Raw genomic sequence first — 23,396 nt, 5'->3', positions numbered from 1 at the left:
ACTCCTCCAGCCCCTTAACCATTTTAGTCGCTCTTCTCTGGACCCTTTCGAGTAGTACCGTGTTCTTCTTCATGTATGGAGACCAGTGCTGGATGCGGTACTCCATGTGAGGGTGCACCATGGCCCAGAACAGCGGCATGATAACCTTCTCCGATCTGTTCGTGATCCCCTCTTTATCATTCCTAGCATTCTGTTCGCCCTTTTCGCTGCCACCTCGCATTGCATAGTCGGCTTCACTGACTTATCGATCAGAACTCCCAAGTCTCTTTCCTGGGAGGTCTCTCCAAGTATCGCACCGGACATCCTGTATTCGTGCATGAGATTTTTGTTACCTACATGCATCACTTTATACTTATCCAAGTTGAACCTCATTTGCCATGCCGATGCCCATTTCTCGAGCTTGATTATGTCACTTTGCAGATCTTCGCAATCCCCCTGTGTCTTCACTATTCTGAATAACTTCGTATCGTCCGCAAATTTAATCACCTCACTTGTCGTACCAATGTCCAGATCATTTATAAAGATGTTGAAGAGCACGGGTCCAAGCACCAAGCCCTGTGGTACCCCACTGGTGACGCTCTTCCAGTCCGAGTATTGTCCATTTACCCCCACTCTCTGTTTCCTATGCTCCAGCCAGTTTTTAATCCACGTGAGTATTTCACCCTTAATTCCATGGCTCGCAATTTTCCGAAGTGGTCGTTCATGTGGAACCTTGTCGAACGCCTTCTGAAAATCCAAATATACAATGTCGACCGGGTCACCCTTGTTTATCTGCCTGTTTACTCCCTCGAAGAAGTGCAGCAAGTTCGTCAAACAAGATCTGTCTTTGCTGAGACCGTGCTGGCTGGTCCTCATCAGACCATGTCCGTCAAGGTAATCAATGATGCGGTCCTTTATCAGTGCCTCTACCATCTTTCCCGGTACCGAGGTCAGACTTACCGGTCTGTAGTTTCCAGGATCTCCCCTCAAACCTTTTTTGAAGATCGGTGTAACATTCGCCACCTTCCAGTCTTCCGAAATCTTTCCCGATTTGATCAACAGATTGGTTATTAGTTGAAGCAGTTCAGCTATAGTCCCTTTCAGTTCCTTGATGACCCTCGGATGGATGCCATCTGGTCCCGGGGATTTATCGCTTGCATTAAAATGTTCTACTGCACATTTAGAAAAGTTATTTAACAATGTGTGAAACCAAACAATAACTGGGTATATAGTGAAATAAACCAAAAAAAAATGAAGTTACCATCCTATAGTTCTAAAAACATAAGAACAATGCGAGAAGAGTGTGATGTCCCAGAGTACAAACTACAGAATGGCATGCATTCAAGGTTGGGGGTAAGATCAACCAAAAAGACTTCCAGACAATGATGAAATAAAACAAATGATGAGTCTTTATTCACATACAGGATTAATAAGATGGACTCGACACTACAAACCCTTATTATACTACTAAGCGGACATGAATTGCAGCAGGAACAAAGTATCATAAAGCAAACAGTGATGCAAAAGGTCAGGAGTGAAGTAGATGCTCCAGTTCCCCAGGTACATTAGATAGATTGTGAGCCTTCTCGAACAGATAGGGAAAATGCTTGAGTACCTGATTGTAAACCACTTAGATAACTTTGATAGGCAATATATAAATACCTAAAATGAAATAAAATAAAAATAGATACAGGTCAGCATTTCACTATCGCATTGCTGAACAATGTCTACTTTGCTCCCGACCTTTTGCATCTAAACCTACATTGGCTGCTGGTATGGGCGAGGGTGCTATTTAAGTTTGTTTGTGTACTTTACAAGGTATTGAATGGATTGGCCTCTTCTTACCTTGTGGAGAGGTTTGAGTTTCCTGCTTATTCACGATTTACCCAGAGTTAATTATTTTGCTTCCTCTGGACCCAGAGTTAATTATTTGCCTTCCTCTGGACCAACTCCATCTTTTTATATCTTTTTGAAGGTGCGGCCTCCAGAATTGTACACAATATTCTAAATGAGGTCTCACCAAAGTCTTATACCGGGACCTCCTTTTTCCTACTGGCCATACTTCTCCCTATACAACCTAGCATCCTTCTAGCTTTCCCCGTCACCTATTCAACCTGTTTGGCCACCTTAAGATCATCACACCCAAGTCCCACTCTTCTGTCGTGCACATAAATTCTTCATCCCCTAAACTGTACCATTTTGGCTACCTTTAAAGAACCTTCGGGGAAAAGATGTGGGCTGCACTCTCATTCTGGTCAGGATAGAACATTGAGTGGAAGAGGCATACTGAGAGTCTAACTGTAACTCCCACAGGGAGTCGGTAATGAGCAAAGGCTTACACAGTCGGCGTACTGTGGGATAATTTTCTTGATCGAGGGCCACTACAGCTTCCTGTGTACTTGCTCCTGTTTGAGACTCCATTTCTCCCAGCAGGAAAGATTCACTTTGTGACAGGAAGGGCAAACAAACTGATCCCTCGCCCTCTGAGTCCCTGTCAGAAAGGTTCACAGGATCCTGGTCAGCCTCTGCCAACGACCATGATGTGCACTGGGAGCCCAAGCCCCCTTGCGTAACCCCCTAATTCATTGTCAGACCTCATATGAGGATCCCTGCTATCCAAATAAGCTCTCCACATCAGATTAAGAAATTCAGGAAAAACTCAATTACATTTTCTGGTGGGAATCTCTTTGTTATACTTTTAAAATGAAACGTTTGATGACTGTACAACAGGGACAGTAGTATAAATTTATAGATGGAATAATAACTGATTTTATTTTATCGACCCTTAAGCATACACATCCAGGGTGGGTGGGAGGGTGAGGGTTTTGCATTGGAATTTCATTCGGGGAATATATGGAGGGTTTCCTGTAGGTATATAATTTTTCTGATTATTTGGTGGGGAGGTGTTGGGAAATAGTTGTGCATTAATGTTTATAAGTTTAATGTGCATTTCGTGTAAACCTATGTATACTGAAATTGTTTGTTTGCACTATGGTAGTTTGGAAATTTAATAAAGATTTACAAAAAAAAGAAAGAAAGAAATTCAGGAAAAAGGACTTTATTAGGCAGCACTGAGTCCCCTTTAGGTAACTCCACCTTACATCTCTTGGACTCAGTGGCTTTCATGCTGTTCTGGGGCTCCGGGAGGGATTTTCTCTCGGTAGACAATCCCCACTCCCCACAAAGGTTCCTCAGCCCTAGAGACTAAAGGGATGGCTAAGCCTGAAGTTCGCGTCCCCTCTTTATGTGCTGCGTGGCACATAGCGCAAAGGCACTCTTCCGACATCCTACTAGTGAAAATCTAGCATGAATTAGGGGTAAAAGAGACTGAAGACTCTATCCCTGCCAGTTTTGAGGCAAAATGAGATGATTTGAAGGATCTGGAGAACTTTGAGAAAAAAAAAATCAGGAAACCTAAGATGGTTAAAAAATAGGCACTAAAAATAGTTCAAAAATAACTTAGATAAAAAACTGAGAAAACAGGATTTTAGAGGGGGGGGACCCTACAGGATTTGACAGAACCCTTCAAAAATAGATTTCTAAGATTTATCCCATCCCCGATTTTGCTCATAGGCTGTAATAGCCTTACTAATTGTGCCATGTGCTCTAAAGGTGCTGCAGCCTGCCTCAAATCTAAAAAGTAGCTGGATCTGGGAGAACAATCCCTGCCTCAATCAGCCAATCCTCGAAACACTGAGATCTTTGAGCTACCAGTTAGATCAAAGTTGAACTGATCCTCAACATCCGCGGAACCGCACACACGAAGGAGGGAGGCAAAATAGCATCTGGCATCCTGAAGATCCCCATTGAGCCCCTTGTGAATGCCTAACATCCTGTGCTCAAGCCCCTGCGATTCAGTAAGCGAGCTAAGCCACCAGTGAAATGGACCCCAAACTCCACTGCAGGGTAACCAAACAGATCATCAAGGGATTAACCTGCCGGCTGCAGTCCCAAGTTTGTTTTTTCTCTACATAGGCAGAGCTTTCCCCTGCATTGGGGAGCTCTTGTGCACCAATAGCTGCAAAAACAGTGAAAAATAAGCTTTCCCCTGCATTGGGGAGCTCTTGTGCACCAATAGCTGCAAAAACAGTGAAAAATGCCGAAAATAATAAAGAAATATACAGGGCAGATCAGAACGACACCTTCTAGCTCAAGTACAGAAGGAAAAACTGAAGGGGACAGCAAAGCCCTCTGGAGAAGCAAGAGCTGAAAACCTGGAATGGATTGCTATTGCTGACTGGTTAAATCATTTTGAATGTCTATGTAATCCTGCAGATTACAATGTAACATATGAAAGATTATCACAAAGGAATTTATAGCATAATTTAATTAACACAGCTGCCTGTAACTAGTCTATCAAAGGAAAATCCTGCTTAAAGAACTAAGCTTTAATCCTTCTTTCTGAAGCGTTGCATATCTCGTTCCAGCTGTAGTTCTACTGGAAGGGAAATCCATAGAACAGGTGCAGAAACAAAAAAGGCCTTAGCCCTAGATGACACACGATGCACCCAATTTCACTCATGGAACCATTAACCAACTCTGATATATTGACCGCAAAGCCTGACTGAGTTTATATGTAGCAAGAGCCTGTCAAACACATCAGGGAAATGCCTCTGAGTGTTTTGAAAATTACCATAACCATTTTAAATATGGCACACCAAATTATGTGAAATCACTGCAGTGCAATTACACTGGGAGAGACATGCTTGAATACTGGATATCCTATCAAAGAGCATGTTGTAGCATTTTGATCAAATTGCAAAGATTTCACAGAAGACATAGACAGACCATTAAACAGCGAGCTGCAACAGTCTGAAGGACTTAAGCCATTATCTAAAGCAAATTTCTGAAGCCATCAGGCACTACTGTATATACTTGAATATAAGTCAATCCGAATATAAGATAAGACCCCCATTTTTCCCCTCAATAAGGAGGGCACTGCACACAGTGCCAGGCACTGCACACAGCCCTCTTCCCTACCAGACTCCCTACCCTGTCCCCCCTCCCTGTTCATCATACCTCCTCTGCCACTGGAATCCCTGGTGGTCCAGAGGTGTAGCAGTCAGGAGCGAACTTTCCATGCTCCTGCCCCGCTGCTAACCCGATCGGTCGCTGCCATGAGTTCCGGCTTTAGCTGTGAGCAGTACCAGTAGGAGCACGCTTTAGTGCTCCGGCACTAAGCAGCTTCTTGAATGGCTCCTGTGAATTATCGCGGGATTCCAGCGGCAGAGGAAGTACGATGGACAGGGCAGGGAGAGGGGACAGGGTGCAGTGCCTGGCAGCCTGGTGGAGGCCTGCAATAGGTCTGAGAGTGGGCGGGTGGGCGCAGGGCCAAATATAAACTGGGACCCCCATTTTTGGGTCAATTTTTTGGAACAAGAATCCCGGTTTATATTCGAGTATATACGATAAATGCCAGATGACTTAAAATTTTTTTAAAATAACTTAAATAACTGCTGCTTTCATCACAGACTTAACATATTGTTTAAACATCAGATGGGAATCACAATAAATTTCTGCACTCAAAAACATTAACATGAACAACAAAATGTGTCAGTTCAGAACACAGGCTTATTAAAATGGTACAATGACCACTCTTCATAACAAATAAAATAATTCAGATTCTGTATGACATAATTAGAGCCCTTTATTTGCAGAGTAACCTGATTTTTTTCTTACTGAAAAAATCCAAATGTTTGCAAAATTTATTATTGTTTTCTGCTTTTCATTTCAAATATGAAATACCCAAAACTGAAATTTTATTTCAGTCCTACAAAATTTGGTACTGACTCAGACTCTGTCTCCCACCCTGGCTATTGAGTTGGCTACATGTATAACGTATGGCACACCATTTTCCTAGGCACCTTATGCCTGGACATAATGGTGCATCATACTTCTCCACCCCAAAGATGATGAGCTGCTTTTCTGTGCTGTTACTTTTACCATTGTTGGCGGAAGTGAGTGATAGTAGATTGTGATGGTTTGTTTTTGTTTTTTTTTAAAATCATGCTGATACCCAACTGCATGATTTATACGCGGTCTGTTCAAAAAGTTCCAGGATTGATTTTATAAAAATGTATTAAACAATTTTACAACTCTCCCGAGACAACATGTCTGTTCTGCTCAACAAAAACAGCATTAATGAAAACATTTTGCAATGCATAATGAGGTGAAATGAAACTTGTGTGCAACCTGCATCAATAATTCAAAAGATATTCAATTTCAAGTTTGGATCAGTCTGTCAGAATACAGTGGTACCTTGGTTTGCGAGCATATTTCGTTCCAGAAGCATGCTTGTAATCCAAAGCACTCGTATATCAAAGCACATGTCCTCATAGAAAATAACTGAAACTCGGACGATTCGTTCCACATTTCAAAAACTGGTATGGATAGTAAGTAGACGCAGAAGAGGGAGGGTTTAGTGACTTTGCCAAGAGTCACAAGGAGCTGCAGAGGAAATTAAACCCAATTCGTTAGCCAAAAGGAGCCAGAACAAACGAGACCGACTACTGTACCTCCCTCATCGCCCGACTCACTTCCTTCACTTCTAGCTTCTCTAGCGTCGGGAGCTCCACTGTGTGTGGCATGGTGGAGTGCCAGCACCACTGTCACCTGCAATCTAGGAATTAGCAGTCTTCCGTGAAGCGTCACCACGAGCCGGCTGCCAGCGTCTCCGCCTCTAACAACCACAGGTCCTCCAGCGGGATCCTTTATTGTCAGCGGTAGCCTTTTTAGAAAACCCAACATCCGCTTGAGTTCAGGAAAGCGCAGGATTGCCCTGTTTATGGTGAAATGGCAGCAGCCCTGAGCTCTCTTTTGGTTGCCAGTGCCCTGCAGTTGGGTGGGAAGTGGATGAATAGGCGCGCGTGCAGCTGGCAGGAGGAAAGGCATCCACGTGACCGCCCTGGCGTTCTCAGACTCCGGCAATGTTTTAGGTAGTGCCAGTGTCTCCGCATATTGTTACAGCTTGGCAGTAGCTTCCAGTGGCCTCGCGTGGACAGCCGGTAGCTTAACAGCCTTCACTGAGGGGGGGCTGGCTATGTGGACACCCGCAGCATGCTCTGACCCGGCCCTTCATTTTCTGGTGACAGCAGTGGTTCGGGCCGGCCTTGCCTCCACCCCTTCCTCTCTGCGCTCTCCACTTTCTCTCCCCCCTAAATGTGCCGCTCGGGTGTCTCTGGAGCTATGCCAGGCCCTGTCCGCAGCAGCCTTTGCCTTCTGTGCCCTGCAGTTTCTGTCGGTGCCACCGCTGCATACACAGAGAGGAAATATAGACACGTGAGTAAGTGCTCGTTTATTGAAACAACACTCGGTTTGCGAGTCAAAGTTTGCTGGAGTGTTTTGCTCTTGCAAAACACTCACAAACCGCATTACTCGCAAACCGAGGTTTGACTGTATATCTTTTTATTAGTCAAAAGAGTCTATATACAAAAAACTCTTAAGGGAGCCTTTAAATCTCTCCAGGGTAGTCTCTTCTCTCAAATGAAGTGGTAAATAATTCAATATTTGGGGCGCAGTAACCGAAAAAATTTCTATTTGTCTTGTATTTGCAAATTTTTTTTTTCACCACTGTAATAAAATTTCTTTTCTTTCTTGACCTTAAGGGACCATGGAAGTAATCAAGATGTCTGACCCTCCAGACATGTCTGAAACAGAAAGCAGGCTAACAAACTGAGAGGGCAGGCATCAAGATTGATAATCCTGTTTACAAGAAAGAAAATTAGCAAAAGTAAGAACCTAATCTTCCATTCTAGTGCAAAAGGAATATCAGTCTTGACCAGTGGGATGTACCAAAGCAGTCCCAAATGCCTAAGGAGGGACAAGTGAGCCTGTTGGCAGAATCGCAGAGCCAAACTCAGCATCCCTTCTGGCTGCTACATCTACCCTGTAAAACTTGATAAAAGTGTAGCAGCAAGACCACATGGCTGCCCTAAAAATTTTCTTCAGGCAAGACAGCTCTAGCCTCCACCCAGGATGACACCACCGCTCTGGTGGAATGTGCCTTTACTCTCACGGGAGATTGTTTTCTGCTTCCAATACAGGCCAAAGAAATTACCAGGTGAATCCATTTTGAAATGGTCGCATTTGATGCCGACCGTCCCCGTCATGCTGCACCAAGGAACACAAAGAGGTGAAACTCGTTCGTCATCTCTAAATATTGAAGAACTCCTCTTCGGACATCCAGGCATTTCAGGATCCTTTCTTCCTTCTTTGCTCTGGAGGACAAAAAGGCCGGGAGATGTACTTCCTGCTTTACATGAAAACTTGAAACTACCTTCAGAAAGAAGGAAGGTACCATTCAAAGCGAGACACCAACCTCCAAAATCTTGAAGAAGTGCTCCCGGACAGAGCCTGTAATTCTGAAATCCTTCTGGCTGATATTCCTTCGGACCACTAAAAATAGTCTTGACTGCTAATGTGAAGCCTCTTCCAAGGGCTCATCCAGAGCCCAAATTAGTGTCTGCAGAACAAGATTAAGATTCCATGACAGAAAAGGTTGGTGCATCTGGATGAGAAGTAAAGGTTTGTTATTTGGTCTGCCCTCTAAAGCACCTTGAGTGACCTGCAAGGCCTTTGCAAGCTCTTTCTGAAAAAGGCTAAGACCATGACAATTGAACTGGATCTATGTGTCTCTAATTGCACCAGCTCTGGAAACACTTTCGAGCCTTTTTATAGGCTGCCAAAGTGGACTGTTTCTTAGAATTTAGCAGGGTGGTTATCACCAAGTCCGAATAGTCTTTGCGTACTAAAGCTTCGCACTTAAGAGCCAAACCATAAGACAAAGCATTCTGGATCCTCCAGGGAAATGAGGCCTTGCAAGAGGAGTCCTGGATAACAGGGATGCCTGAGCCCTTTGCCCACTGTAGAAGTACTAGGTTTGTGTACCACGGTCATCTCGGCCAGTTTGGGGCAACCAGAATTACTTGCCCCTTGTGTATCCTTATCCTTTGGATCACTCTTCCTATCATTGGCCACAGGGGAATCACATACAGAAGCTCTGCTTGAGGTCAGACCTGGACCAGAGAATCCAGATCATCGCTTCCTGGCTTATATGTTTGACTGAAGAACCAAGTGGCCTTCTTGTTGCTGGCTAATGCCATAAAATCAAACGTTGGTCACCCTCAGCATTGTAGAATGCTATCGAAGGCCTCCCGAGACAGAGACCACTCTCCGGAATCCAGTGTCTGATGACTCAAGAAATCCGCTTGCACATTGTCTACTCCAGCTACATGTGCCACTGACAGAGCCAACATATGAGCTGAATAGCATCTGAGACTCCAGTCTCAGCAGTGCCTCCCTGCCGGTTGACATAGGCTACAGCTGTGGCATTGTCCTTTACGACATGGATCACCTTGCCCTCCAAGATGCTCTCCAGTGCCCGAAGGGCTAACCTGATCCCTCTCAGCTCCAAGTGGTTGGCTGACCAACCCCTTTGCAAGGGTGTCCACCAGTCCTGCAAATGGCTGACCTTGGTAACAGGCTGGCATCTGTTATCAAGATCTCCCATGTGGATATACACAGAGGCATTGCCCAGGATAGGAACCGTGGCTCCAGCCACCAGTCTAGGCTCCACAGAGCTGTTTTTGCCCAAGGCAGCGTTAAGTCACAGGGAAAGCAGTGCTTCCTGTGAAGACATAAACATGCTCTTGTCCAAGGTACATCTATGGTTGCCACCATAGACCCCAGCAACTGAAGATAATGCCAAACCACAGGCCTGCACTGCGGGAAAGGGCAGGAGAGTCGGGGCAGAGAGCAGGAGATCAGGGCAGAGAGCAGAAGGAGATCGGGACAGACAGCAGGAGATCGGGGCAAGAGAATCAGGGCAGAGAGCCTGGTTTTTACACAAGCGACTGGTCCTCAGCAGTCGCTTGTTTTGGGATCGGTCAGCCCAGTTGGTGTGCCTGCATTTGATTAGTGAATTGCATCCTTCCTACTTTGCATGCTGTTTCCCCTCATTTGCATGCACGGATCGGATTGGCCACGAGGTTAGTGAATCAGGTCGGAGGAAAATCGGGTCGCAAAGTGGTCGGGACACGATTGGTGTCCTTAGTGAATCTAGCCCTTTGAGTTTGCATGTACAAATTTGGGAGCAACCTCAATTTGTGTGCATAACTTAACTGAATGAGCCAATTAACACTGATCACTGGCTTCTTAACAAGCAATTATCTGTGTTAATTGGATTTATTTTAAATTTATGTAGGTAAATTTAGACACTGGATCCATGCCTAAAATTTATATGCAATACTAAAAAGGGAGCATGGAAATTGGAGGGTCATGGGATGATTGGGGGATTTGCCATAAATTTATGTGTGCAATTATAGAATAATGGACATCTGCCATCTTAAATTAGGTGCCAGAATTTGCACATTTCAGCTAGTGCAAATAGACGCACCTAAAGTTAGGTGCAGGTCCTAGGTATAAGCGTTATTCTATATACTACTCGATGGCTTTTTTTTCAGCGCAAATTTTTTAGGCACCATATACTCCTAGGAATATTGTACCTAAATCTGCTCTAGATGCTGGGGAAACAAAGACAAATCCCCTCAACCCATTCACACTTATCCCTCCTGGCACAGACCAGCCAAACTAACCAAATCAACAAACTCCCCCCAACTCCAAAAAAACCTTCCAGAACAAGGCCCACTTCTAATCCCAGTGATAAACACCACACGCAAACCATACAGAAACAAGACCAATAACAGAAACCTAAAAAAACTAACATACTTTGAAACTTACTCTGAAATTCCAACCCCAACCAGCTACAACAACATCAAAGGATAATATCTGAATACCCGCTCCGTGAGAAACAAAGCACACATAATATACAACTGGATATTACAAACACAACCGGATTTTCTGTTCCTGACAGAAACATGGCTGGTCTCTGACACAGATGCTATCATGAAAGAAATCCTACCACAGGGATAAAAAATACTGCCACTATCAAAAAGCTGGAAAAAAGGAGGTGGCCTAGCGATTATACTAAAAGAACCCTTTAACTACACCAAGACAGATTCCAAAATTTCAGAAAACCTAGAAATACTAACTTGTAAAATCACTAATGCTCAATTAGAAGATCCACTGACAACTCTAGTCTATATCCCACCCAAAAAGTGGTCAAGCGCCAGAGAAGAATTCTTTGAATTCCTAACTGTTAACAACCTAAAAGGCCTGTACAATCTACTACTAGGGGACATAAACATTCACTTAGAACAAAAGGGAAAGCCAGAAGTAACCAAAATTACCAACTTCCTAATGTCACTCGACTTCCCTATTCCAGACACAGAGATAACTCATGAAAAAGGCCACAAACTTGACATAGTTACCTTCTCTCAAAAAGAAATCCTAGACCCCAAAATACAATATCATACAGGGTCCTGGGAAAAATGCATCTGGTCGGACCACTATATTGGCAATTTCCACTTACACTGGCAAAAACAGAATTCCCAGCTGAAACACAAAAGCAAAAACACGAAAACAATAACCAGCAATTCTGGGCTCACTATGAGCTTCGCCCTACAACCAATGAAATACAGGAATTCCCCACAAGATGGAAAAAGTTCAGTAAAGAACTCTTAGCCCAAATAGCTCCTTACCAAACATACAAAAAAAAGATAGAGCACAAAATGAATGGTTTGACTCAGAATTACTAACCAATAAACAGGAACTAAGAAAGCTGGAGAGAATCTGGAAAAAAACAAACAAAGAAACAGATAAGACAACCTGGAAACAAAAAATGAAAACATACAAAAATATGATCAGAGAAAAACGCACAAAATACTACACACAAAAAATAGGTACTGAAAAAATAAACAGCAAAGAATTGTTCAAACTAGTAAAAACACTAACAGACACAACAAGAATCCTGAAAAATGACAATGAGAGCACCCCATCTGCCCAAGCCTTAGCCAACTTTTTTTTTAAAAACAAAATCACAGACCTAAGAGCAATTCTACCCCCACCCACAAACGATATCCTCCACTATCTCGAACCCAATGACCAGAATATCAGAGTAGACATGAGCTGGGACCACTTCAAATTTACAAATTGGCATCAGTTCCTAAATTTATTCAACAAATACAGCAAATCAAACTGCCTACTCGTTGAATGTCCCCCAAAAATCATGACAACTGCCCCACCTGAATTCAAAATGGAACTATTCACTTGGCTAACAACGGCCATTACAAAAGGAACACTAAACAAAGACATGGGTCACATACTGATTACACCAATCCCCAAGGATCAGAAAACCTCTACAGCACTAACATCCAACTACAGACCCATAGCAAGCATTCCCCTCTTCACAAAACTACAGGAAGGATTGGTCAACCTCCAACTGGTAAACTACCTAGACAAATTTAACATCCTCAGCGAACATCAATCAGGTTTCAGGAAAGGATATAGCACAGAAACGGTCATAGCATCCATACTAAACCACCTCTATGATCTCTTCAGCAAAGGCAAAAGCGCACTGATCCTGCAATTAGACCTCAGCAGTGCGTTTGACCTAGTAGACCACAAAATCATGCTACTGTGCCTTGATGCAATGGGAATCTCGGGAAAGGTAAAGAAATGGTTCCAAGAATTCCTAACAAACAGATCCTACTGAGTAGCCAGCAATGGAAATCACTCCAACCCATGGAATAACCCGTCAGGGGTACCCCAAGGCTCCCCTCTATCGCCTACATTATTCAACATTTACATAGCATCTTAGGTCACCGACTACAAAAATTAAGCTTAAAACACTACATATACGCAGACGATATATCCATCCTAATCCCCTTAAATGACATCTCAACTGAAATTATAGACATCCTTTCACACACAATGAGAGAAATTGAAAAATGGACCACCAACTTCAAACTGAAACTAAATACAGAGAAAACAAAAGTCTTCTTGGCAATCCCCAACGACAAAATAACGAGAACATCATTAAAAATAAATAACCACGAATATCCGATTTCCAAAACCATAAAAATTCTGGGTGTCACACTAGACACGCACTTGACCATGGCTGACCATATAAACTTAACAGTGAAGAAATGCTTTTATACTCTATGGAAGCTAAGGACTATTAAAAAATACTTTGACACAACATCCTTCAGGTTACTGGTGCAATCGCTGATCTTATTCACCCTGGACTACTGCAACATCGTCTACCTGGGTATCCCACAAAAAACAATTAAAAAAAACTGAGATTAGTACAAAACACTACAGTTCACTTAATCTTCGGACTGAGAAAACAAGACCACATTAGCCCATACTACCAATGGAAGCACGAATACAGTTCCAATTTGCATGCATCTGCTTCAAACAAATCTGGGGCCTAGCACCTTCCTACCTGCAAACACACTTTACTCTACACAACCCCATACGAACAACCAGAAACAAAAACATCTTCGCCTATCCTAAAATTACTGGTTGCAAATACAAATCCTACCTTGACTGAACCTTCATGTTCCAAGCTAACAGACAACAATCCTGGCTGGGAAACTACATAAATAAAACCAGACAGACCTACAATGCATTCCGAAAATCTATCAAAACCACTCTGTTTGACAAATTCATCACCTAAACAGACCAATCCGCGTTCACTACGCTTTTTCCCCTAGAAACCCGAAGCAATCTTCAGGCAATTCCTACCCCTCACACTTTCCCTCCCCCTTTCAATCCCTCTTACATTCCCTCCCCTACAACCCTTTTCTTCTGTAACATTCCCCTCATGCATTTGTAATTCGCTGAATGTCCAGACTTCTTTCAATGTGAACCGTCTAGAAGTCGTCTGACTATGGCGGTATAGAAAAATAAAGTTATTATTATTATTATATATAGAATGCATTCCTATACAGATAGTGTTACCCACATATATTCTGATCAATTGTATACTTAGTCAGTATTGATTGGATAAGTCCCTTTCACCTTCTGTATGCATGTGTTTACTTTTCTTAAGTCAGAAAGAAGAACCCCTTGTCTTGGGATAAAAGTACAACAACAAAAAGGACTTTCATTTTTGCAGTACTCAGCTCAACATGCTTTTGCGACTCAGCTCCAGTGTCCCCTGAAGAAGGCGTTATTTTGAAACGCCGAAACAGGGATCCTGTTGGGACTCTTAATGCTTGTTCATTTTAATAAAGACTTTTATTGGTTGATTTAGACATCCACCTTGTCTTTTTTTTTGTTGTACTTTTCTTAAGATCATTCTGAGAACTGAGGCTTCAGTGGCAGCTTTGCATTTCTTATAAATAGGGAACATTACAGACAACTCCACCAATGGCTCTCTTTTTTATAGTACTTCCCAGAAAGAAAATTTAGGGCTCCTTTTACTAATAATAATAATTTTATTTTTCTATACCGCCATAGTCAAGCGACTTCTAGGCGGTTCACATTGAAAGAAGGCTGGACAGTCAGCAAATAACAAGAAGCCTAAAATAGAAAAGTTACATACTAATTTAAGTTCCATGGGTAAAGAATACATGGAAAAATACGAGGAAAAGCGGGGAGGTGGGGTGGAGGGGACATGGGGAGGAAGAGAGTTGCGAGGGTAAAGGCGGAGGGCACAGCAGAGGCACCGGGAGCGGGAAAACGGCCCGAGACCCAAGGGAAGGCGGCCCAGGTAAAGGCAGAGGTGGAGGACAAACACCGGGACCTACAGTGCTTATACACAAATGCAAGAAGCCTCATGGCTAAGATGGGTGAACTGGAAGTCATGGCCAAGGGGGAGGACCTGGATATAATAGGAATTACAGAAACCTGGTGGACAGAGGAAAATCAATGGGATGTGGCGCTGCCAGGGTACAAGCTCTACAGGAGGGACAGGACCCACAAGAAGGGGGGAGGCATAGCGCTGTATATAAAGGACTATATCTACTTGATTGGGATCGATACGGCAACAAAGGCAGAGGAGCTAGAATCGCTATGGGTCAAATTGCCGGGAAAGAAGAGTGCAGACATAAAGCTGGGGCTGTATTATCGCCCGCCTGGTGCGTCAGAAACAATAGGACAAGACTTGAAAGCAGAACTGAGACAGGAATGCAGGACTGGAAGTGTAACAGTGATGGGGGACTTCAACTACCTGGGGATAGACTGGAGTACGGGACACTCCAACTCCACGAGGGAAGCAGGATTCGTAGAAGCTGTGAGGGACTGCTTCATGGAGCAACTAGTCAAGGAACCGACGCGAGGGGATGCTACTCTTGACCTCATCCTTAACGGATTAGGGGGGCCTGCAAGAGGGGTAGAAGTGGGAGGAACACTAGGCAACAGTGATCACAACGTGATCAGATTCACATTAGAAAGGGGGTCACCCATAGTGGGGAGGACCGCAACGACTGCGCTCAACTTCAGGAAAGGGAACTATGTTGCTATGAGGAAAATGGTGGGGAGGAAGCTCAGGAACGGCTTTAGGATGGAGACTGTAGGGAGCGCCTGGACCCTTCTCAGGGACACACTGCAGGAAGCGCAAAAACTGTACATCCCCAGTTTCAGGAAAGGCCGCAAGAACAAGCGGTCAAAAGACCCGGTTTGGATGACACATGAAGTAAAGAAGGTAATCAGTGACAAGAAAGTGTCCTTCCGGAAATGGAAAAGGGATCCAACAGAGGAAAATCACCAGGAGCACAGGAAATGCCAAAAGGAATGCCACCAAGAGATTAGAAAAGCAAAAGGGAAATACGAGGAAGGGCTGGCCAGGGAGGCGAAAAACTTCAAGGCATTCTTCAGTTACGTAAAGGGGAAGCAACCAGTGAGAGAGGAGGTAGGGCCATTGGACGATGGGGATAGGAAGGGAGTGATTAAGGAGAATAATGAGGTAGCTGAGAGGTTGAACACGTTCTTCTCGTCGGTCTTCACGAGCGAGGACACGTCCAATATACCGGACTCAGAGGAGCTCATGAGTGGGGAGCAGGCCAAAAGATTGGGGCATATAGAGGTAAGTCGGGAGGATGTCCTCAAGCAGATTGACAGACTGAAAAGCGGCAAATCACCGGGACCGGACGGGATCCACCCAAGGGTTCTAAAGGAACTAAGTCAGGAAATAGCGGGCGCAATCCAGCATGTTTGCAACCTATCCTTGAAAACTGGAGAGGTACCAGAGGACTGGAAACTGGCGAATGTCACACCTATCTTTAAGAAGGGATCGAGAGGTGACCCCGGGAACTACAGGCCGGTGAGCCTGACTTCAGTTATAGGGAAGATGGTGGAAGCAATGATCAAGGACAGCATTTGCGAGCACATCGAGAAAAATGGCCTACTGCGGACAAGCCAGCACGGATTCTGTAAGGGAAGGTCATGCCTGACAAACCTTCTGTACTTCTTTGAGGGAATAAGCAGTCAGGTGGACAAAGGGGAACCCATAGACATCATTTACCTCGATTTTCAAAAGGCCTTTGACAAGGTGCCACATGAAAGGCTGCTTAGGAAGCTGTGGAACCACGGGGTGGGTGGGGATGTACACAGATGGATCAAGCACTGGCTGTCAGGTAGACTACAGAGGGTCGGAGTAAAGGGCCAATATTCTGACTGGCGGGGAGTCACGAGCGGTGTGCCGCAGGGATCGGTGCTGGGGCCGCTACTCTTCAACATATTTATCAATGACCTGGAAACGGAGGCAAAGTGTGAGGTTATAAAATTTGCAGACGATACCAAGCTCTGCGCCAGAGTTAGGACCAGGGAGGAGTGTGAGGAACTGCAAAGGGACCTCGATAAGCTGGAGGACTGGGCAAACAAATGGCAAATGCGCTTTAACGTAGATAAATGCAAGGTCATGCACATAGGGAAAAAGAACCCGTTGTTTGAGTATAAAATGGGGGGGAGATTGCTGGAAGACACCGGACTTGAGAGAGACTTGGGTGTGCTAGTGGATCCATCCATGAAACCATCCGCACAGTGTGCAGCAGCCTCGAAGAAAGCCAACAGGATGCTGGGCATCATCAAGAGGGGCATATCAACCAGGACGCGGGAAGTCATCATGCCGCTGTATCGAGCGATGGTGCGCCCACATCTGGAATACTGCGTTCAATATTGGTCGCCACACCTCAAGAAGGACATGGCAGTTCTTGAGAGAGTCCAAAGGAGGGCAACGAAACTGGTAAGAGGGCTGGAAAACTGCCCATATGCTGAGAGGCTGGATAAACTGGGGCTCTTCTCTCTGGAAAAGAGGAGGCTCAGGGGGGATATGATAGAGACCTTCAAAATACTTAGGGGCATAGAGAGGGTGGACAGGGACAGGTTCTTCAGACTAAAAGGGACGACAGGTACGAGGGGGCACTCAGAGAAACTGAAGGGAGATAGGTTCAAATCAAATGCAAGGAAGTTTTTCTTCACCCAAAGGGTCGTGGACAAATGGAATGCACTCCCGGAGGAAGTGATCCGGCAGAGTACAGTACAGGGATTCAAACAGGGATTGGACAGATTCCTGAGGGAAAAGGGGATCGTGGGGTACTGAGGGAGGTGCTGGGGTGTTGCATAAGTATAGACAGCTCACCAGGTCGTGCAGGTGCAAGGCCGGAGGGTTAAGACATTGATGGGAAGATAGGACTTCGATGAGAAACCTAGGGGGCAAGGGGGCCCCTTCTGGTGATTAAGGCAGGTCATGACCTGTTGGGCCACCGCGGGGGCGGACTGCTGGGCGGGATGGACCTCTGGTCTGACCCGGTAGAGGCACTGCTTATGTTCTTATGAAAATTAGAGCTTCCTGAGAGATTGTAATAGTGCTTACAGAGGGGAATATCATAGAGAGAGAGGGTCGTCTGTTTAGTAAATGAATTTGTCGAATAGGGTGGTTTTAATTGATTTTCGGAATGCGTTGTAGGTCAGTTTGGGTTCATTTATGCAGTTTCTCAGCCAGACTTGCTGTCTATTCGCTTGGAACATGAAGGTTCTATCCAGGAAGGATTTGTATCTGCAGCCTGAGATCTTTGGGTATGCAAAAATATTTTTGTTTCTGGTTGTTCGTGTGGGGTGGTGCAGAATGAAGTGAGTTTGCAGGTAGGAAGGTGTTAGTCCCCAGACTTGTTTGAAACAGATACATGCAAATTTAAATAGTATTCGCGCTTCTATTGGTAGCCAGTGTTTTTTATATTAGGGGCTAATGTGGTCTTTTTTTCTCAGTTCGAAGATTAAGCGAACAGCGGTGTTTTGTACTAATCTCAATTTTTTTTACTGTTTTTTGTGGGATACCCAGGTAAACATAGAAACATAGAATATGACGGCAGAAAAGGGCTGTAGCCCATCAAGTCTGCCCACGCTAATGACCCACCCCCAGACTTCACCCGGCTAGAGATCCCACATACATATCCCATTTCTTTTTGAAATCGAGGTAGATGATGTTGCAGTAGTCAAGAATGGATAGGATCAGCGATTGCACCAGCAACCTGAAGGATGTTGTGTCGAAGTATTTTTTAATGGCTCTTAGCTTCCACAGCGTGTAAAAACATTTTTTCACCAGGAAGGTTGTGTGGTCAGCCATGGTTAGGTGTGTATCTAGAGTGATACCCAGTATTTTTATGGTATTGGATATTGGATTTTCATGGTTGTTTATTTTTTAACGATGTTCTCGTGCAGATTAGCGCACGCTAACCACGCGCTACACGGCTAGAACTAACGCCAGCTCAATGCTGGCGTTAGCATCTAGCACACGTGCTATTCCACACGTTAATACCCTAACGCAGCTTAATAAAAGGAGTCCTTACTGTCCCATAGCTGTTATACAAACTTCAAAGCTTCATCCACAAGCTAAATTAATGGCCCTTGATAATATATAACTTTAGAAGAAATATCGTCTAATTTTAAATCGGTTAAATGCCTTCAAAGTGAATCATCTGCATTTACTAACATGGATCAATGTTGCATAAAGGGAAGCCCCTTTGACAGGTGTCAAGCTACCTTGCTGTGTAGAGAACACTAAGGGCTCCTTTTACTAAGGTGCACTAGCGTTTTTAGCGCACGCTGAAGATTAGCGTGCACAAACCCTGTGCTACACAGAAAATACTAACGCAAGCTCTATGGAGGCGTTAGCTTGTAGCGCGCGCTAAAACCGCTAGTGCACCTTAGTAAAACGAGCCCTAAGTTTTGGTATGCACACGTTCTAGAGATGCTGGGATGTCTCTGCTTCAAGGTATTAAACGGACTAGCCCCTAAATACATTACAGACCTCTTCTCATTCCCAACCAATAGACATGAAAGAAAAACACACCGGAAATTTGTCTCCCCTTCGGCCAAAGGGTGCAAATATAAGAAATACCACCAACAACTGCTATCGTACCAAGCAGCCACATGGGGTAAAGACTTAGAAAAACTAATTGCACACACAAACAACTATGGAGAATTTAGGAAACAACTAAAAATCTACCTATTCTTAAAATACCTAGACAACAAACAAGGACATCAGCCCTCGTAACACCATCACAAACCTGATCTTGTAAACTGTTAACCCTAACCCCTAATCACCAACTATGAACACTCCATTCAATTCATGGAATATTTCTAATTCTCTGTAAGCAGCATGGCACTTCTTGGCCTTGCAGCACACAAACTGTTGTCACTATTACTAATGTTGATACTATCAGATGTACACTGCAATAATTCGTTGTATGTACAGCTTCTATCTATTGTATTTACTGTTTCCCTTTATTGTAAACCGCCTAGAAGTCGCAAGATTGTTGGCGGTATATAAGAATAAAGTTATTATTATTATTATTATTCTAAAGTCTTTGGTTTACTTCTGAATTTCTGTTAATAAAATCTGAAAATATATTACCTTTGGGCTGATAAGCTGCTCAGCAATATTCAGAAGCAACCTTTTTATTCTTTTTGGGTAGCTGTCAATCATTTACAATAAATTTGTCAATTCTTTCCAAAAGATTCCCATTGTCACTTTTACATTTTTTAAAACAATGCTAGCTTTTTCACCCCTTTGTTCCCTTGTAGGCATCGGCTAATGTCCTTATACTACAACTGTTAACACTGAATTACCTCCTAACCCAGGTCAACCCTAAAAAGCTGAATCAGTTCTGGTGTCTCCCCTACCCCACATCTATGAAATTATATTTTCAATTCTTCTAGAACAGACAAGAATTATGGATGAAAAGGGGTGAATCCAGTGGGTTAGTACTACCATGGGGTTCTGTGCTGAAACTTACTTATGCCTGAAGGTAGAAGCAAAGGAGCAATACTGACAATTGTACTTGTCTTCACGGGAAAACATAGCCAGTGCCAAATGGCTCCTTTCATGAGAGCGCAGACCTTGCATGGACATTAAAACACGATCACACTGGGAGCAGTGATAGCCTCCAGGCTGCAATTCGTCTTCAAGGGTAACCTCTGCTGTGTTGTCCTCTGCATCGGCAGCCCCCTCTGCAGTCTCAATTGCTGCTTCATCTATGTTTTTAGTGTCCTCATCACCAAGGTCTGTCGTCATTAAATCAGAGTCTGAAATTTCCTATTTGAAAAAAAGAAAAGAAATGCAGAATTTTCGCCAGTTGTGTCACTCTCTCTCTCTGCTCATTTTACCTCGTTAGGGACAAATGCACATTTATAATTTGGAAGTAAAATCAAGAGTGATGATTTCTCAGAACATATTCAAGAGGACATATATTGAAAACCACCAGCAGTGTCTAAAGAATTCAATGGCAGGGAATTTTAATCATTTCATATTGCTAGACTGCAAAACATTACGGATTGAAGCGGTTCAAAAAGATTTTTAAAAACTGGACATTTCCAGTGATCTATAAAACTTGACATAAGATCGTATTAGTGCTCTAGGAATTTTGTAAATAGTACTGATTTTAGTAATTTTCTAAAATGTAAGTAGAAACAAGACTATATTAACAAAAAAAAAAGGATGTTCCACACTGGGTCAGAGCACTCTGTGTTTGACAATGGAAAATCCAGCTCACAAGTATCCAGCAAGTTCCCAAAAAGCAGATCCGTTCGTTATTGCTCCCACCCAGCAGTAAAAAATGCCTTCCTCAAGTTTACTAGGCTAAAAATGATTTATGGACTTTTCCTCCAGAAACTCTTTAAGCCCAGCCACGCAAGATGCATTGACCAGATCCTCTGACAATAAATTCCATAGTCCTCCAATTTGTTTTAAACAAAACATGCTACCTGATAATGTCATAGACTGCTCCCAAGTCTTGAAAGAGAAGATAATTATTTCTTATTTACCCGTTCCGTCCCACTCATGATTTTATATACCTGTTTTATATCTCTTTCCAGCATTCTCTTCAACAAGCTGAAGAGCCCTAGCCTGTCTAGGTTTTCTTAAAAAAGGACCTGTCCCATCCCATTAATTATTTTGGCTGTCCTTTTCTTTTACAAATGTTACTATATCTTTTTTGAGATTTGGCGACCAGAGAACTGCACTCACTCAGATGGGGTTGTACTTTGAATTGATACAGATGCATTGTAATATTCTCAGTTTTATTCTCCGTTTCTTCCTGAATAACTCCTAACATTCTATTTGATTTTTGGTCATCACTGCATAATGGGCTAGGATGTTAAGATTTTATCCGCAATGACTTTGAGAGTATGGTAACCAGATTGATATACCAGGTACCTAAATTTGATATGATATTTCTTAGTTAAATTGCACTGGATGCTTATTGAGGCAGGGTAAGTTTAAAATCTGTGTAATGGTATTTCTGATCCTTCATGGTCAAGCTCCAGAATATAAGATGGACTTAATTAAAATTCAGGAAGAAATTGAGAGGCCACTTTGAAACAATTTTAACCCTTCACTAGCCGAGCATTTCAAAAGTAAATATAAGCACATTTTCAACTACTTTCACCTACCAAGCTAATAAAAATAGAATTCATTATCCCAAGTTTTGAAATGTACAGTTAAAAATTGATTGAACAAATAAGCCTTTGATTCCTAATTGATTTTCACACAAATCCAGGGAGGGGGGAAATGTACTTTATATTATTATTTGTTTGGATGTAAGTGCTGATTATTGTATTAATTGATTATATATTCTGTGCACTTTTGTATGTGATTTGAAAAATTAATAAAGGAAAAAAAAAAAGAAATATACAGTTAGTTATGGACAATTTTGCAAATCCAAAAACATTTTTATTCTAGAATATGAATATAATAGTCAGGGCTTAATTTGCAGATTAAAAAAAAAAAGTAGAACTGTGGAGCTATGAAAGGCTTGGGTGGGCTAGAAGCAGGAGCAATAGGAGAAGAGGAAGGGATTAGAGATTACAGGAATTGTTCTCTACTTTGCTCCAGGTTCATAACCTACCCTCCTCTTCCCAAGGGAAAGATTAGAGCATAATTCCCTTGCTTCTCTGGAGTCAGAAAATAAGTGGTAAAACTGCATTCCAGGCAGCTCCTCCACAAATTAAGGATGTTTTGATCAAACTGTATATATCATTATTGTTATTCTCTGAGAATACTCAGCTTTTACATTTGTAAATGAAGGCGGACTATAAATACAAAGTGTAATGTAAAGTAAAAGATTCTTTTCCTGGGTGGCAACTATGGTACCCAGCATTGTGCTCTAGGCTCTCTGAAATTCCAAATAAAAACATTGGATAGACTTGAATATGAACAAAAGAAAAGCAAACAGAAAAGCTTCTATTCTGTAAGATCCTAAATCATTGCTCAAGTGCAGACCACTCAGTCTTCAAATCCCTACTTAGAACTGACATCACAAAACAACAACTGTGCAGGTCTCCTGCTTGTCACTGGCCCTGCATCTCAAGCTTTCTCCAACAACTGGGAAGATATACCTGCAGAGTAATTCTTGGATATGTTTGTAATGTGTTTTCAGAGTTGCAGCACAGCACAGTTACTTACCGTAACAGGTGTTATCCAGGGACAACAGGCAGATATTCCCACACATGGGTGACATCACCGACGGAGCCCCGCAGCAGACAGCCTCGAAAGCAAACTTGCTTGAAGATCTCGAGCTTTCGAGTGCTGCATCGCGCATGCGCGCGTGCCTTCCCGCCCGAACTAGGGGGCGCATCTCCTGTGAGGATCCTCAGTTCAGATACCAAGCTAAGAAGCCAACCAGGGGAGGTGGGAGGGTTGTGGGAATATCTGCCTGCTGTCCCTGGATAACACCTGTTACGGTAAGTAACTGTGCTTTATCCCAGGACAAGCAGGCAGCATATTCCCACACATGGGTGACCTCCAAACTAAGTAAAAAAAAGGGGGGAGGGAAGTTGGCAATTTACGAAAAAAGATTTTGCAAAACAGATTGGCCAAAATGGCCATCCCTCCTGGATAAAGTATCCAGACAGTAATGAGAGGTGAAAGTATGAACCGAGGACCAAGTGGCAGCCTTGCAATAGGAGTTGATCTGAGGAAAACAACAGAAGCCGCCACAGCTCTGACTTTGTGGCCCGTCACTCGACTCTGTAGAGGAAGACCAGCCTGAGCATAGCAGAAAGAAATGCAAGCAGCC

At 43.3% G+C, this 23,396-nt stretch overlaps 1 protein-coding gene across 8 annotated transcripts in view; it reads right to left on the bottom strand.

The window, feature by feature from the left end:
• Positions 1-23,396, bottom strand: part of ZNF462 (zinc finger protein 462) — a 475,139-nt gene that overhangs the window by 160,639 nt on the left and 291,104 nt on the right. For all 8 annotated transcript variants that reach the window (XM_033918568.1, XM_033918594.1, XM_033918576.1 and 5 more), the window contains one exon: positions 20,118-20,416. In XM_033918568.1, coding sequence (XP_033774459.1) covers positions 20,118-20,416 — 299 coding nt within the window. The remainder of the gene's footprint in view (positions 1-20,117; positions 20,417-23,396) is intronic.

This window comes from Geotrypetes seraphini, chromosome 1 (assembly GCF_902459505.1).
Source record: "Geotrypetes seraphini chromosome 1, aGeoSer1.1, whole genome shotgun sequence".
In the NCBI taxonomy this organism is placed as follows: Eukaryota; Metazoa; Chordata; class Amphibia; order Gymnophiona; family Dermophiidae; genus Geotrypetes; species Geotrypetes seraphini.
The sequence above is the reverse complement of the archived record's forward strand: the minus strand, read 5'-3'. Positions and strand labels throughout refer to the sequence as shown.